At 52.6% G+C, this 16,833-nt stretch overlaps 1 protein-coding gene across 1 annotated transcript; it reads right to left on the bottom strand.

The window, feature by feature from the left end:
- Positions 1-216: 216 nt before the first annotated feature.
- Positions 217-2,274, bottom strand: LOC114506770 (arginine vasopressin). The gene is made up of 3 exons (XM_028524645.2): positions 2,081-2,274; positions 617-818; positions 217-446 (listed from the first exon to the last, which is right to left on the bottom strand). The coding sequence occupies exons 1-3, from the start codon at positions 2,198-2,200 to the stop codon at positions 277-279; spliced, it is 492 nt and encodes a 163-aa protein (XP_028380446.1). The 5' UTR covers positions 2,201-2,274; the 3' UTR covers positions 217-276.
- Between the last annotated feature and the right edge of the window lie 14,559 nt (positions 2,275-16,833).

Here is a 16,833-nt window from a genome sequence, read left to right as displayed (position 1 = left end):
CCCCACCTCCCCCCCAGGTGGCCTGTCCCAGCTCCAGCAACTCTGCTGGCCCAGGATCGCTTTTCTTAAGGGGTCTGTGCCTTCTCTTGGGTGGATCTGTCTACAACTTGGGGTCCAGGAACAGGTGGGGCAGGTGTGTGTGTTGCAGGCAGTTTTTCTCCCGCTCCCCGACCTCTCCCCTCCCCATCCACAGAGACGGAGACAGACATCAACCAGTGCACTTTAAAAGTTTATTTTTGGAGCTTGACGGTGGGGTGGACTGCGGCAGGCAGGGGCTCAGTGGAGGCCGGGCGGGGCGGGCTCCGGTGCCCGCGCCAGCTGCACCAGCCGCAGCAGCAAGGCCCCGGTCGCTCCGTCCAGCTGGGTCGCGTTGTTCTGGTCGATGGAGCGCGCGCGGCGGTGGAAGCCGGCGCCGTCCCGGCACTCGGGCTCGTAGGCGCAGCTCTCTGTGGGGGTAGAAGGGGCCGATCGCGCCTGCGGCTCCCCGGACCCCACCCAGATCTCCCCACCTGCTCTCCCACACCCCAGCGTCACACCCACCCGAAGGACCCCAGGGCCGTCCTAGGACCCCCCGGCCGCCCCCCCCCCCCCACCCGCGACCTCCGGGGCCGCGCACCTTCATCGCAGCAGATGCCGTTGGCGGCGCAGCGGCCCCGGTTTCCACAGGGCTTCTGGCCCGACTGGCAGGGCGACGGCAGGTAGGTCTCCTCCTGGCAGCGCAGCGCCTCGGCCGTGCCCAGGAAGCAGCCCAGCTCGTCCCCGCAGCAGATGCTGGGCCCGAAGCAGCGCCCCTTGCCCCCGGGGCCGCAGGGGAGACACTGGGGAAGGAAGGGGTGAGCCGGTTCGGGCCTGAGCCGGGGCTGGAGGTCAGAGCCCCAGCGTGTGGGGAGGCCCGGCATGGACCTGAGTTTCCGGGTCGCCCTGGAGCTACCTTGGCCCCAAAGGAGATCAGAGGAGCAGAGCCCACAGCTACTAGCCTCCCTTGATTGACAGGAGGCTCACACTGACTCTCAGTGTCATACAGAGCGTCCTCCCCCACACACCCACACCACCGCCACTGAGGTGAGGGTCTCCCCTGGGGGCTGCAGCATGGGGGACCTTCCTCCTGAGCTGTTGGGCCTCCGTGGTGTGCACCCCTCTCTCAGCTGCCCACCACTGTCTCTGAAATGCAGACCCATCTCTCCTGCCCCCATTGCTCAAGCTTGGTCTCTAGGTCACCCCCATGCAGACAGTCCCCTGCCCCCTCCCCACACCTCCAGCCCCTTCCTCCCATTTCCTGTCCCCTCTCTGGCCTTCACCTGCCACCCCACCTTGGCCTCTGCCCACCTGCCTTATGCACTCACCAGGTCGGTGGCTGGGGCCTGAGCCCTAGAACAGGAGGCCCCTGGGTGACCCAGGCTCCAAAGGCACCAAACAGAGCCAAGGGCCACCTGTAGTCTGCTGGCCTACCCACTTTAGTTTATGCAGCAGCTCAGAACTGAGCTCCTGTACCTGAGCAGAATTGACATTGAGCATGGTGGCTGGATTTCCTTCAGCTCTGATGAAAATGGAAGAGTGGGGAAACAACAGGACATGAAGCAGGAGAGAAGTGAGCTAGATGCCTGGCAGAACTTCCTTAGGGGATGCTCAGGTAGCATCTCCCACCCAGGCAAGCTCAGGCAATGGCCAGTGTCTGTGTGGAGGCCGAGGCCTCTGTGTAAGAGAGGCTGGGAGCTGGGTGGGGAAGGCCTCAGGTGCTGGGAAGGACAGAGCCACTGCTGGCTGAGAGGCCCCCACGGGCACACAGGAGGCCTGACTGCCCAGCTCTCCCTGACCCAGCCCCAAGCCCAGTTCCTGGGGACACCCCTCTCACTGCACCCCTGCATGGATTGGAACAGTATCCAGGAAGCCTTTCAGCCTGTCCTCGGCTGCCTGGCAGCCCGGGCCCCTCTGCCCATGCACCCCAAACCTGGCTCCCTCTGCAGGGCACTGCCCTGAAGCCCACCTGTCCCAGGGCACCCCTCTTTCCCAGCCCCTGCATGTGGTGCCAGCCCTGGGGCTCTGCCCTTCCCAGCAGGCCTGAGATGGGCAATGGTCTTACCTGTCTCAGCTCCAGGTCGAACAGGTCTCTCTTTCCGCCCCTCGGGCAGTTCTGGAAGTAGCAGGCAGAGGTGAAGGCCAGCAGGCCCAGGAAGCAGGCGGGCAGCATGGCCTCGGGCATCCTGGCGCACGCAGGTGGGCACAGCGTGTGGTGCTGCTCTGCGGGCTGTGCTGTGCTGCCTCCCTGGCTGCCTATTTATGGCCACAGGTGTTTCCTCTGAGGTGACGTGGCCGCCACCACCCCCTCCCCAATGGCTCCCCAGGAGCCCACGGCCACCGCGTCCCAAGCCGTCAGCAGTGATTCAGGCGCCTGGGGACACACGTGTGCCTGACTGTGCAGGGGATGGTGGGGGAGGGCTGCCGGCCTCACTACTGTCACTGGCAGCAGTGTGGCCACGCTGTGGCAGGTGCTGAGGCTGCCATTGCAGCTCTCAGGACTTGGGGAGAGGGAGAGACGGGGTCTCTTGGGACTATCTCCAAACTTTCAGGAGCCTATGGGCCCTGTCTCCCCACGTAGCCCCCTCTGAAGGGGTGAGAGGAACCCAAGGGGCTGGTGTGTCAGGAACAGGGCTCTCTCTGGCCCAGAAATGGTATAAGGGGGCTCCAGGGCTGCAGAACCCCATCAGGAGGGCTGGCACAGTGAGAGGACAGGTGATGAGACCAGCACACAATCAAGGTGGAGTCAAAGGCAGTCTGTATACTGGCTGCACTGAGAAAGGAGACAGCTGTCTGTAGCCTGTGGACCGGGCCGCCACAGTCATGGAGGCCAGGGACTGGTACTGGGGCTGTTCCCATAGCGGGTGGGCTAGGCTCCTGTGGAAGCTGGAGATGTCCCTTCCCATGTACCCACCCAGAACAGGGCCCAGACACTCAGAAAACAGGGGCCTTGGAGGCAGCTTCTTGACATGTGACCATCTCTCCCCTCCCAGGCAGGAACATGGGGGTGGGGGACCCAGTGAGGGTCAGAGGCATGGGGAGAGCCCCATGGGATCTGACAGCCAGCCTGCCCCAATTGCTACCCTTACCAGGATCCTATTCATGGGGACCAGGGCAGGTATCATCCATGACTGGGTTGCAGGTGGGTGCACAGGTGCTTTGGAAGCAAAGGAGTGGAGGAGACATAGCCAAACAGACCCAGCCAGAGGAGGGAGCCTCTGAGCCACCAGGGTAGCTTCTGGTCCCAGCTCCTGGAGCTCCCAGGCTCTGGGCCTCCTCTCAAGTGTCCTGCAAAGAAGCTCCGGGGGACAGGGCTGCCTCCTCCCCACCAAGTGCCACGAGGAGGGACCAGTGTCCCAGGGAGGGGCCTTCCTCGCTCAGAATCCAGTGTCAAGCTTTGCAGGGACGTCTCCTTGGGGGCCATGAGGACACTGGAGCCCCCTGGCCTTTTGCAATCCGACCACCATGGCGGGAAACATCGTGACCTGAGCAGGTCACGTTCCCGTCCGAGCCTCGCTCTCCTCCCGTGTGAAGTTGGGTGGGCACGGGAGCCCACCTCACAGGGCTCGGTGAGGACTGAAACGCTGGAACATGTACAAGCTTTAGAAGAGGGCCTGCACCTGCGTACCGTTAATTATGTGTATAATATCATCAATGTCGCTATTCTTATTGACAGCTGAAGAGATTTTTCCAGATAGTGCCTCCCTGGGTTAACCTGGGAGGAACATTCTCAATTATTCCTGCCCTGGAATGAGGATTGTTCTGAACCTCTGGCCGTCCTGAGACTCTGTGGGTTGGTGCCTACACCCAGCACTGGCCCTCTCGGAACTTCAGGCCGGAGTTACCCTCTAAAAGTGGGCGGGGCTACACTAACTGCAGAGCTCAGGCCTTGGGGCAGACCAGTCACATCTACCAGTCTCATCATTCTAAGACTTGCCGCCCACACTGGAGCCCCTGGAAGCAAGGGAACACCACCTCTGCACAGATGCCGGAGGGCCTGCTACCCCCAACACCACCTTCTTGGAACCTGCTGGAGCTGAGAAAAGTCTCATTACTGTGCTGACTGGCTGCGTTGGAAATATGTGCCCTCACATGCCACACGGGCCCTCTCAGTAGCCCTATACCCCCTTCTACAATCCCCTCACATGTCCCCTTCCCAAAGCTACTTTTTCACACCTCCGTCCTCAAGGCTCCTACACCTCACTCAGCTCAGGATCTTGATTCACCCATCACTTCGAAAAGGAGGATTCAGTTCTTTCCGGTCTTCCCTTTCTCTCCCCCCACACATCCCCTCCACATCCAGTGTTCTTGATCTAAGGATGACACAGTGGCTAGGCCAGCATTATGAGTTAGGCCCAAATATGCCTCCCAGCTAATCCATGTGGTATATTATGATGATCTTTTCTTCACTGAGCAACTTTTTGTGTTCCCTGGAGTTAAGGATTGCCTATGTTTTCCATTGTAGTCCATCTGCCATTTTTAGAAGTCAATCTTTTGTTTTCAATGCTCTCCACTCATGCTGGTGCCCAAACCAATCTACTGAATCTCCTGTGATCAAGGTCATAAATTCCTTCCATGTTGCCAAATTCAGAGGTCATGTCTATGTTCTCTCTTTGTGTAACGCACTAGCAGGCTTCTACATAAGTGAGCACACAGAGTCAGTCCCTGGGTCAGGGCACAGACACAGAACAACCAATGAATTTGTAAAGAAGTGGAACAACAAAACGATGTGTCTCTCCCAAAAGAATTAATAAATAAAAACTTTTTCTTTTAAAGATTTTATTTATTTACTTTTAGCGAGTGGGAGGGAGAAGGAGAGGGAGAGAAACATCAGTGTGTGGTTGCTTTTTGTGCACCCCCTCCTGGGGACCTGGCCCACAACCCAGGCATCTGCTCAAGACTGGGAATCGAACCGGTGACACTTTGGTTCCCAGGCCGGCCCTCAATCTGCTGAGCCACACCAGCCAAGGCTAAATAAAAATTGTTTAGAGAAAAGAAAAATGTTGGGCCTTAGCTGAACAGGTATGAAACTCAGTTGGATCTGTACCCAGAGTAAGAAAGAAAAAACCTCACATCTTAGTCAAGTCGAGGGAGCTAAATGTGGATCTTTATCAGATCTCTAGATGGGGTTACATGAAGCTTGAAAGAAATCAGAAATAAAAAGACTTCATACAAACTCTTATTGCTAAAAAAAAAAACTATATAAAAAGCAAACTTACAAGAAAAAATGTTTTTGACAGACTCTGTTGCATAACAAAAGCCTGCACGTCGTCTTTGTGGGCGTGTACACGTCTGGGGACTCAGTTCCAGCTCCAGGTCCCTGGAGACCGCTCTGGTGTGCCCGAGGGGATTATCGGCTGCTGCCCCGAGGGCAGGCCTCGCTCGCTTTGCTGAGCTGGGGACAAGCCGCGGGATGCTCACATCCCATCTCCCGCGAAGCCGCGACTCAAAAGAGCAAGAGATGCCGCTGGGCGCGGGGAGCAGAGCGTCAGGGGAGAGACAGCAAGCCTGTGGGCCCCGCGGAACCGAAGGGCGGGCTGCGACGGGCGGGGTCGAGCTCAGATTAGACGAGTTTGCTGGGGGCCCGCCCCTTGCCTGCAGCGCCTGGGAGCCCTGGACCCGGCAGAGCTGCGCCCTGACAGCTGAGGGTCGGGAGCGCGGCGTCCACCACACTTGTCGCCAACAGCGGTGTCCTCCGCGAGGCGGCCGCTCTCGGCCGGAGAAATGGGCGCCGGGCGGCCGCTCTGCTGGGCATGTGGGCCCCGGGCGACCTGGGGGCCGGGAGCTCTTGGAGCTCGGAGAGCGCTCTGGGCTGAGTCAGGGGCCCCGCGGGCGAGGGGCACGGGGAGGCCACCGCGCAGTGAAGTCCTCCAGGTGTAATTTCAATAGAGGGCTGCAGTTTGGGGACTCCAGGCTGAATGGGGAGTTCCGGGAAGAGAGGCGCAGTGTGGCACACCTGGCAGGATCAACAGCTCGTGTGTGCAAAGGTGTGAAGGAGCAGGATCCCAGCGTGCGTGTGTGAGTGTGAGTGAGTGTGTGTGTGACAGCACCCAGGACGAACGGGCCGTCGGGTGTGTTGAACTCAGGGCAACAAGGCAGACTTCGTAGTTCGCACTGACTGTGTGGGTGCCCGCACACCAGCCAGTTCAGTCCATTTCCTCCAGTCGGCATAAAGCCCCGAGAAGAAGGAAGAATTCTTTCATCCCATTTGCAGACAGGAGACTCAGGGACAGTCGGGTGGAGGGACTTGCCCAGGACACGCAGGGAATGAACAGCAGGGCAGGGATCCCAACAAGCCCCAGAGTCAGAGCCCTTCCCCGCCCACCCCCTCTGCCCACGCCCACTGCCCCTCCCTGAGGGCATTTGTAACCCACTAGGCTTCAGGATTAGGGGCTGATGGTCCCGGCCTGGTTCCACGTTCTGGGGCGTCACCCTGGGCCTTCCTTGCCCCCTCCTGGCACCTTCCCCATGACAGAGTATCTCTCCTCGGGACAACCGACAGGCCAAAATGGGCCCCCTCCTCCGGGCCTGTGGGAGGAGAACCGGGCCCAGGGTCTCCACACCCACCCTCTCCAGTCTGGGAGAGAACCTGGCTGTGCGTCCCAGGTGCGGGGCCCCCTGAGGTTCACCCCCAGGGCCGGGTGAGCTCACAGACCCCTGCCAAAAGGGGGTTCTGTTTCTGTTGGCGAGGGAGAGGGAGGAGCGGCTGCCACTTCAGCAGCCAGTGTTTGTCTCAGGCCCCAGGCCGGCGAGGCTTGTAGATCCCACAGACAACTCTACGTGGGAGGACCTGTGGCACACAGCAGCAGATCGGTGGCCCGTCCAGGCTCGCTCAGCCTGGCAGTAACAGAGCTATGGGGCCAGGAACTCACAGTCTCTAGTTCCTGCTACCTCCGTGCCCCCAGCCTTCACCTGGTTTCCCAGATCTTTGGCCTGAGACACACACCTGGTCTCAGCTCCTGCAGAGGCACCTCCAGAGCCTGGGCTCTCCTCCGCTTCTGTGTCCTAGACTGATCACAGCACTTCCTTGTCCCAAACTGTCCCGACTCCCCGCTGCCCTCTGGACCAGGCCCAGGCATTTCAGCATGTCCAAGGGGTCTGCTTGTCTGGGCTGCCGACCCCCACTCCTGTCCATTTCCCCATGATTATTACAGCCATATAGGTGTCCCCAAGCCCCAAACTTATTTTCCTGGCCAGTGACACAGGGCTTCTCTTTTGATATCTTTTGATTTTTCAAAGCAATGACCTTTGATTTTATTGAAGCCCCACAGTTTGTTTCATCAGTTTATGCCCTTGTCTTTGCTACGTCACTTTATCTGCTTTCTTTGACTTGACGCTGTACTTCTTCGACTTCTCGAGTCTCATGCTTGACTCATAAATTTTCAATCTTTCTTCTTTTTAAATATGTATATTTTATCTTTCTCCTTTTAAAAATATTTTATTTATTTACTTCTAGAGAAAGGGGAAGGGATGGAGAAAGAGAAGGAGAGAAACATCAGTGTGAGATAGGTACTTGATCAGCTGCCTCTCACACATCCCCAACCGGGGTTGGGGGGTCCTGGTCTGCAACCCAGGCATGTGCCCTGACCAGGAATCGAACTGGTGACCTTTCGGTTCACAGGCTGGCTCTCAATCCACTGAGCCACACCAGCCAGGGCCTCTTTTTAAAATATGTATATTTTAAGGCTATAAAACTTTCTTTGTTTCGACAGTTTTGATTTGTATTCCCCTCATTGTCATTTGGTTCTAAACATTTTGTGATGTCCATAGTGATTTATCATTTTCCCATTTAATTGTTTAAATGAATGCTGGGTTTTTGCTTTGTTTTGCTGTTTTTATTCACCATATGCATGAGTGTTATTTTATTACTGATCTTTAATATTTTTGTAGCTAGAAAATGTGGTCCGTGCTCTATTGGTTCTTTGGAAGTGCTGAGATTCGCACTGCAGCTACGTGGGCAGTCCTGTTTGGTGATTTCACGTGTGTGGTGGTGTCACATCAGTCCTGGAGACATAATTGCGTTATTCAAGAACTAGCTGATGAAGTGCACACCTTCTCTGCCTCTCACTGCGGGCGTGGGCTTCTCTGCCACTTTGAAGGTATGTTGCTTGGTGCATACAGGTTTCTGATTGTTATGTGCTCTTGATGGGTGATTCTAGTTATCATCAAATAAACTCTCTCTTTATGCTTAATATTTTTGCCTTAAATCTACTTAGCTAATATTAATATTGCTGCATTTATTCCCTTTTAAAAAATCTTTTGTTATTCACCTTTCAGTGTCTCTGTGCTTTATTTATGTCTCTGTTGAAACAGTACATGGTGCCCTCTGACTGGTGTGGCTCAGTTGGTTGGACATTCACCCCACAAAGCAAAGGTTGGTAGTTTGATTCCCGGTCAGGACACATGCCTGGGTTGCAGGTTCCCTGGTCAGTTGGGGCATGTACGAGAGGCAACCGATGAATGTTTCTATCTCACATCAGTGTTTCTCTCCTCTCTCCCTCTCTTTGCCTCTCTCTAAGAATAAGTAAATAAAATCTAGAAAGAAAAAAAAAGAAAGAAAGAAAGAAAGGAAGGAAGGAAGGAAGGAAGGAAGGAAGGAAGGAAGGAAGGAAGAAAGGAAGAAAGAAAAAGAAAGAAAGAAAGAAAGAAAGAAAGAAAGAAAGAAAGAAGAAAGAAGAAAGAAGAAAAAGAAAGAAAGAAAGAAAGAAAGAAGGGAGGAGGGAGAGAAGAAGGAAAAGGAAAGAAAGAAGAAAGAAAGAAAGAAAAAGAAGAAAGAAAAGAAGAAGAAAGGAAGAAGAGAACGAAAGAAAGAAACTGTACATGGCAGGATCTAATTTTGTTTATCTGACCTGAGTGTCCTGTTTTAACGAGACAAGCTCACTGTTTCTGTCTGTTGATGGTCGATGATCTGCTTGGACTCGTCTGCACAGATCCAGCCTCCGTGTCTCTAGTGACTCCAGTGCCCTCACTTCCTTGTCCTGCTTTCCTGTCTCCTAGTAAATTACCTTCAAATTTACCTCAGCAGTTTAACCAAATAATATCTGAGGTAAATTTATATGTCTGTCCTCCTCCAGAGCAAGATGAATTCCTTATAAAGTTTTAACACGGAATTCCTTCACTTTCATCATCTTTTATACTGTTGTTAATATTTTAGGTCCACCTTGTTTTTAAGACCCCTCACTGCTCATTACTATTAAAGCTCTACACACCTTCCCTTTGACAACTAGATATTCTGTATCTCCTGATGGAGGAAAGAAAAACATCCCCACCACCCCCACCCGAGATCAGCAGAGCATATGAAGCCCAGGGACTGTGCTGATTTCTCCAATGGGAAGCCTGTATTTGGAAGCGGTATCTGTAGATGCCTCCAGGTTCAATTTAGAAACATCCTCTCTAAAGATGTTTTTTTGTTGTGCAGAAACAAATAGCTGCCCAGTTTATTAATGCCTGAGAACTGCATTTCCAGTCACCCAGGCCTTGCGTGTAAATAACGACGCACACAGTGAGCACATCCAGCTGATGATAAATACGTCTTTTTCCCCTACCCCCACTCCACCAAGTGGTAAAAATGATCATCATTAAAATACAAAAATGTTAAAGAAGCAAATGGCTTGTAACTTTGTAAGTACTTAAAATACGGTGTATCTTTTTTTCTCATGAGTATTCTGTACTATAACCATTGCTTCTATAGTTTAATTAAAACATTTTCAGCCCTAGTGTGGCTCAGTGAATTGGGCTCCAGCCTGCGAACCAAAGGGTCACTGGTTCGCTTCCCAGTCAGGGCACATGCCTGGGTTGTGGGCCAGATCCCCAGTAGGGGGTGCACAAGAGGCAACCACATATTATAATGTTTCTCTCCCTCTCTTTTTCCCTCCATTCTGCTCTATCTGAAAATAAATAAATAAAATCTTAGGGGGAAAAAACATTTTCTTGGTGTTAGTTTTTCTCAGAAAACAAAAAGAGAAAAATCCTCTCGTTTTCCAAGACCTATCCATCTTCTGCACCAAGGAGGGAAAATGTACAGAGAGGATGTTCAATAGCTGACATCCATAGCATGCTGACAGTGCGTTCTCAGCACATACACTGTAAGTCATGTAGCAATGTCATGAGATGTGTTTACCACCATTTTATTGATGTGGAAACTGAGGCACAAAGGGGTTAAGCAAATTTCCCAAAGAGCCATAGGTAGCAAAGGGCTGGAGCAGGACCCCGACCTAGCACCCTAGTGTCAGGGCAGCCCAGAAGGGGGTCGCTGCCCCTGTGTCTTCCCAGGCTCTGATGGGTTCCCCAGGCTGTGATTTGTCATTTTCCTGAGACAAGGACACTCCGAGAGTGCCCACCATCATGTGCTAAAAATGGTTAATCCAGTGCCCTAACTTGCTTCATAACAACAGACGGGCAAACTGGGTGAGGGTCAGTACAGGAGAAATGAGACTAGCCACGAGGTAGGAATTGTTGGAACTGGGTGATGGTTAATGAGAGTGTATTCAACTAATCTGTATTTTTGTATATGTGTGAAATGTTCCATAATAGAAAAAGCTTTCTAAAGTATTGGCCTTACCTTTTGTGGCCCCTGGCGGAAAATCTGACCGCATGTTTAGAAGTTGTCAGTCAAGCTAACAAAACATTAAATAAAACATGTTCTCCCCTCCTGCCCTGACAAATGCACGTTCATGACGACCTGAAGCCCAGATTCAGGGCTGGGTTCTCACACTCTTGGGAGTTCTGCAGTAGAACTCGGCAGCTGGGAGGAGCTGGCCTTTCCCTACAGCTTTGTTCTGTCCCAAATTCCAAGGGATGTGGGCATTCCAGGCTGCAGGTTTAGGCTTGACCTGTGCACCTCACACACCACCTCCACTTCCCACTGTAAAGGCACTTTCGCACACTGAGGTGTGGTCCAGCTTGGGCACAAACCTAGGGGAGAGGGCTCTTCCAGCTGCAGAAACAGTCATGGGAAAGTTAGGCGAGGTGCTCCGTGACACAGCCCACAGGCTACAGGTTCTGGGCGGGCTATCGTCTGGCCTCACCCCAAGGAGGGCCAGAGCAGGCCCTCTAAGACAGGGGAGCAGGGCCCGTCTTGCCTGGGTCTTAGGCATTACTGGTCCTTGAGTCTTCCAGCGCCGGGCCCTCGGAGGCACGTGGCTGCAGCGACTCAGCTGCTTCATTCCCACCCGCCACAGACACGGGTCCAAACCAGAAGACGAACATGAGTTTCACTGCTTCCCAGCCCCTCCTGGACGATCCTACACGCCCCCCATGTACTTGAGAGCCTGTTATCAGCCCCCTGCTCCTGGTTCTGTGCCCCGTGCTGGAAAATCTGAGCAGGAGAAATTTAGTAGAAGACCGCTGAGAGCCCGCAAGGGAAGGGAAGGCTAGAGAACAGGCTGGAAACTGTGGTTCTGGAGGGCCGCGGAACAGGACCCCATGAAGTTTCACGGGAAGGGTGTGTCAGACCCCCCGGAGCAGTGCCTGAGATCCGGCCTCCTGCACCCTCGATTCATGAGGGAGGCTCTCAGGAGTGAGGGAGCTGGACGGATGGGGAAGAAGCCAGGTAAAGATGGGGTTTCAGCTGGACTCTAGCCTCAGCCTGAGCCCACAGGGCTCCGCAGTGTGAGTGGCACCACAGAGTCACCTTACCGAGAGGCGAGAAGGTTAATTCATACGTGTATGTATATATTTGCGTATTACTCAGTCACTGATCAAAGAGGTTGGGGAAAGGGAGCCCCCAGGCATTTTCTTGGTGAGGTGGCTCCCATAAGCTGAGGGCAAGTCTCCAGCGACAGGCTAGCTATAAGCCATTAGCAGCCAGTACCCACGGCATCTGGGGCACAACGGGCAGAATCGAGAGCGTCCATCTGGGGATGGCTTCCAGTGCCATCGGCCTCGTCCCTGTGTCCAGACTCCCAGTCCAAGGGGGGCTGTCTATTTGGCTTAGCTGGGCTCACGTGCCACCCGCCAAGCATCCGAACAAAGCTCCCTCAGACTGTAGCCAGTGGAGAAATGGCAGTGCGTTAAAAGAAAGTCAGGGTGATATTTTAAGGGGACAATGGGCGCGGTGGAGCTAAGTGCCCCCCGAAAAAACCCTCCATGATATTTCTGAAATCAGAACCAGAGTCCCATTTTCTTCCTGCAGGTCGATGTGGCTGACCCAGAACTGACTTATTTATGCTCCCCTGTCCCTCTGCCCTAGGAATTGGATTTTCTCTCGTCACTGTGTCCCCAGGACCCTGCAATGGGCCCCGCACTGGGTCTTCGGTAAAGGAGTCAGCACGCTGGCTAGCTCCCATGGGCCTCGGTCTCTTGGCCGGTAGTGACTGCCTGCAGCCAGACGTTTCTCAGGACACAAAAGTATCAGCCCAGAAACACTTCCAGGCCCCCTCCCCGTCTCTGCTAAGAGGATTCTGGCTTCGCCCTCCCTGTCGAGGCCCCTCTGTAGGAGTCATTGAGGATTTGACGGTGTTCTAGTTACTACTTGCTGGGTGACAAACAACTTCAAAACGCGGCTCTCAGAACAACCACCGGCTCATTATGATTCTGAAGGTCAGGAGTCCGAACAGGGCACGGCAAGGATCCCTTTTCTCTGCTCCACAATGTCTGGGGCCTCTGCGGGTAAGAGTGAACAGCCAGGGGCTGGAATCATCTGGAGACTTCTCACTCACACGCCCGGGCACCTGGGCTGGGATGACCCGAAAGCTGGGCTCAGCTGGGACTACCGTCGAGAGCTCCTGCCCACCCGTGGCCTCTCTGTGTGGCTTTTCGCAGTTTGGTGGGGTGGCTGGACTTCTTGCGAGTTCCAGGAAATGAGTCAGAAGTCACGTGGCATTCTATGACAGCCTCAGAAATCACATAGTGTCACTGCTACCACCCTCCACGTGTCTAAGCCGCCACAAACGAGCCCATCCAGAGTCCAGAGAGGGAACAGAGAGCCCTTTTGGATGGGATGACAGTCAAATAACTGGCAACTGATTCTTTAATAGTCACAGTGGTATGAAGTCAGAAGGAAAGACTAAGTCTGGGGACAGGTTTTTCCAAGGAGCTCTGCAAGAGGTGCGGGAGAGCTGCAGGAAAGTCAGGAGTAGATGGGAGGACAGAAGGGGAATTTTAAGAAGTGTCGCCAAGTGACACCGCAGTGTGACATGGCACGTTGGTTCCTGCCTCTGTCTTTCTTTTGCTCCAAATCACTCAGACTGAACTGCACGGTTTTGTACAGATCAAACTCCACAGTTGCAGGCAGGCTGCGCCCCAGCCGGCCCCCCGGGTTTTTCAGTGAGGAAACTTTTAAGGTTTGAGGCGCTTTCCATCATTTCCGTCATCTCATTATAGAAGGTCAATTTACCAAGGACACCTCATGCATAAGTGCGTGTCTCAGCATCTCATTTCCCCTGGTGTTCATGCTTCTGGCCCCTCCTCGCTCCCAGGGGCTTGCTCCCCGCAGCCTGATCTCATGCTTTGGGTGGGAAGGAGAGGAAGGCAGGTGAGAGGGGCGCTCTCTGGGGGATCCTGGTTTCTGAGACAGGCTAATTACAGGCTTCCTGATTAATGAGCCATGGAGTTGCATTTCATCAGCTGAGTCACAGTGGATGTCTGGGCCCAAGGGGAGGGTATCAGGAATCATGTCCCTGTCTCCCCCACCCTGATTCTCTACCCCCTCTGTTCAAACCCAGCTCTCCCTATTGGTTTAGAGAGTGTTGACAGCACCCCCTCCTCCCTAGTCTTGCCTCTGCTTCCTGATGCCGTCCTGGGACTGTCCCCAGTCTGTCCATCCTTCACATCATCCCACCCCACCAGGACCACACTGGGCTCATTTGGTTACTGTTTCCCAACATCCAACTTTTCTTTCAAACTGAATCTCCCTCAGCCAACCCATCATGCTGCTGGGGTCACTCTCTGCAGTACGGCAGCCACACCTGGTAGGATCCTGGCATCCACTGCCCCTGGCCAGAGCCTGCCCAAGGCCACCGACATGGGGCCCCTCTGTACCTGCTCCCTCCCATACCCTCCTCTTGCAGTAACTGCACACCACGGGTACTTTTCCATTGACATTTCAACCAGGATTAATATCTATTCACATGAAGTTAACTGCTGAACCTTTATTAAGGGAACATCTTTTATATTTGTGCCTAGAGGTGTATATCATTGAATTTTCAAAAGCTTAGTCACGAGTTATTCCATAATTAGATTTTTTGTGCCTCCGGTTCTGGGTTGTATGGTGAGCTTGGACCCCAGTAGACAGGCTCCCGTAGATCATGGGGATGGGTGATCTCCCACAAGCTCAGTGCTGTCGGCGCCCCTGTGCCCTGCACAAGGTCTCAGCTCCACAGAGGGATCCTTACAGGCCCTGTGGTGACAATCTCCAGGCTACCCCTATAGGGGCCACTTAAGACAGCTCTTTGCCAGCCTCTGCTCCTACAGAGCCCCTCAGGAGCTAAGAGCTGATGGCCTTCGAGTCGGTCAGATGAGCTTTTCATGCAGCTGAGACTCAGCTTCTTCCTTCCTCCAAGAGCCGTGAGGATTAAAGGTGATATATATTTCAGCATTTCTGGTCAAGGTGGAGGCGTAGGTAGACAGGCTTCACCTCCTCATGAAACCATGGAGAGAATTATAACTAAACCTCAGAACAAATAACACCCAAAACTGTCAGAAAATTGAACTGTATAGATGTCCAACAACCAAGGATTTAAAGAAGCCACATTCATCCAGATGGGCATTAAGTGTGGAGACACAGGGACGGGCAGAGAGGTGAGGAGACGCACTGTGGCATGGAAAGGCGGCAGTGGCAGAATGGGCAGTCCCACACTCACGTGTGGTGGATAAAACACGGAGGGATACCTAGGGAGCAAGTGATCCAAGCCCTAGGCCAGACCACACAGCCCAGAGTTCCAGCATTGGGAAGATAAATGCCCATAAAATCCAGTGGGGGTTGGGGCAGCAAAAAAACCTGCCAGATTTTCAGGAGACTCTGCTTAATGAGGCTGCACAGTCTTAGAACCCACCCACTCTGGGACTCAGCACCACGGCAGCAGCAGGGAGGCCACCAGTCACATGCAGGGCGTGGGTGAAGTGACTGGACATTGAGAAAGTGCCAGGCAAACCTCCAGAAGCCAGGTAGGCAGCAGCATGGTCCCCTCTCAGACTCCGCCCCGCACACAGAGCCAGAAAGCAGTGAATAGGGTTGCCCTGCCCTGGCTCCACCCCACACAACTTACATGTGCTTTTTCTACAATAGGCTACACTACTAAGACAGGGAGTCAAAGCGGCTCTACCTAATACACAGAAACAAACACAGGGAGGCTGCTAAATTGAGGAGACAAAGAAATATGGCCCAAATGAAAGAACAGAACAAAACCCCAGAAAAAGAACTAAACAAAACCGAGATAACCAACGTTTCCAATGCAGAGTTCAAAACACTGGCAATCAGGATGCTCAAAAAACTCATTGAGTGCAGCAATAACATAAAGGATGAAATGAAGGTTACGCAAAGAGAAATAAAGAAAAATCTACAGGGACCCAACAGTGAAGGGGAGGAAGCTGGGATTCAAATCAATGACTTGGAACATAAGGAAGAAATAAACATTCAACCAGAACAGCAAGAAGAAATAAGAATTCAAAAAAACTAGGACAGTATAAGAAGCTTCTAGGAAATCTCCAAATGTACCAATATCCAAATCTTAGGGATGTCAGATGGAAAAGAGGAAGAGCAAGAAATTGAAAACTTATTTGAAAAAATAATGAAAAAAAACTTCCCTAATTTGGCGAAGAAAATAGACATAAAAGTCCAGGAAGCACTGAGAGTCTCAAACAAGTTGGACCCAAGGAGAACCACATCAAAACACATCATAACCAAAATACCAAAGGTTGCCCTGGCTGGTGTAGCTCAGTGGATTGAGCATGGGCTGTGAACCAAAGAGTTGCTGGTTCAATTCCCAGTCAGGGCATACTCCTGGGTTGCAGGCCAGGCCCCTAGTAGAGGGCATGCACGAGAGGCAACCACACATGGATATTTCTCTCCCTCTTTCTCCCTCCCTTCCCCCTCTCTAAAACTAAATAAATAAAATCTAAAAAAAAATGCTAAAGGTTAAAGAGAGAATCTAAAAGTAGCAAGAGAAAAGAAGACAGTTAACTACAAAGGAGTTCCCATAAGACTATCAGCTGATTTCTCAAAAGAAACCTTGCAGGCAAGAAAGGACTGGTAAGAAGTATTCAAAGTGATGAAAAGCAAGGACCTATAACCCAGATTACTCTACCCAGCAAAGCTATCATTTAGAATGGAAGGGCAGATAAAGTGCTTCCCAGGCAAGGTAAAGCTAAAGGAGTTCATCATTACTCCTTCAGCCATCAAGCCATTATTCATTTAAGAAAAAGAGGAAGATTAAAACTGTGAACATTAAAATGGCAACAAATTTACAACTATTAGCAACTGAATCTAAAAAAACAGACTGCCCTGGTTGGTGTGGCTCAGTGGTTGAGTGCCAGCCTGCAAACCAAAGGGTCGCTGATTCAATTCCCAGTCTAGGGCACATGCCTGGGTTGTGGGCCAGGTCCCCTGTAGGGGAAGTGTGAGAGGCAACCACATATTGATGTTTCTCTCTTTCTCTCTTCCTTCCCCTCTCTAAAAAATAAAAAATAAAATTAAAAACAAAAAACTAAGCAAACAATCAGAACAGGATCAGAATCACAGATACGGAGATCATTTGGTGGGGAAAAGGTGCAGGGATTAAGAAGCATAATTGGTAGGTACAAAATAGATGGGGGGGTGTTGTTAAGAATAGTACAGGAAATGGAGAAAAACAACTTATACACACAATCCTTGGACGTGAA

Source organism: Phyllostomus discolor, chromosome 9 (assembly GCF_004126475.2).
Source record: "Phyllostomus discolor isolate MPI-MPIP mPhyDis1 chromosome 9, mPhyDis1.pri.v3, whole genome shotgun sequence".
In the NCBI taxonomy this organism is placed as follows: Eukaryota; Metazoa; Chordata; class Mammalia; order Chiroptera; family Phyllostomidae; genus Phyllostomus; species Phyllostomus discolor.
This window is presented reverse-complemented; position numbering and strand designations above follow the sequence as displayed.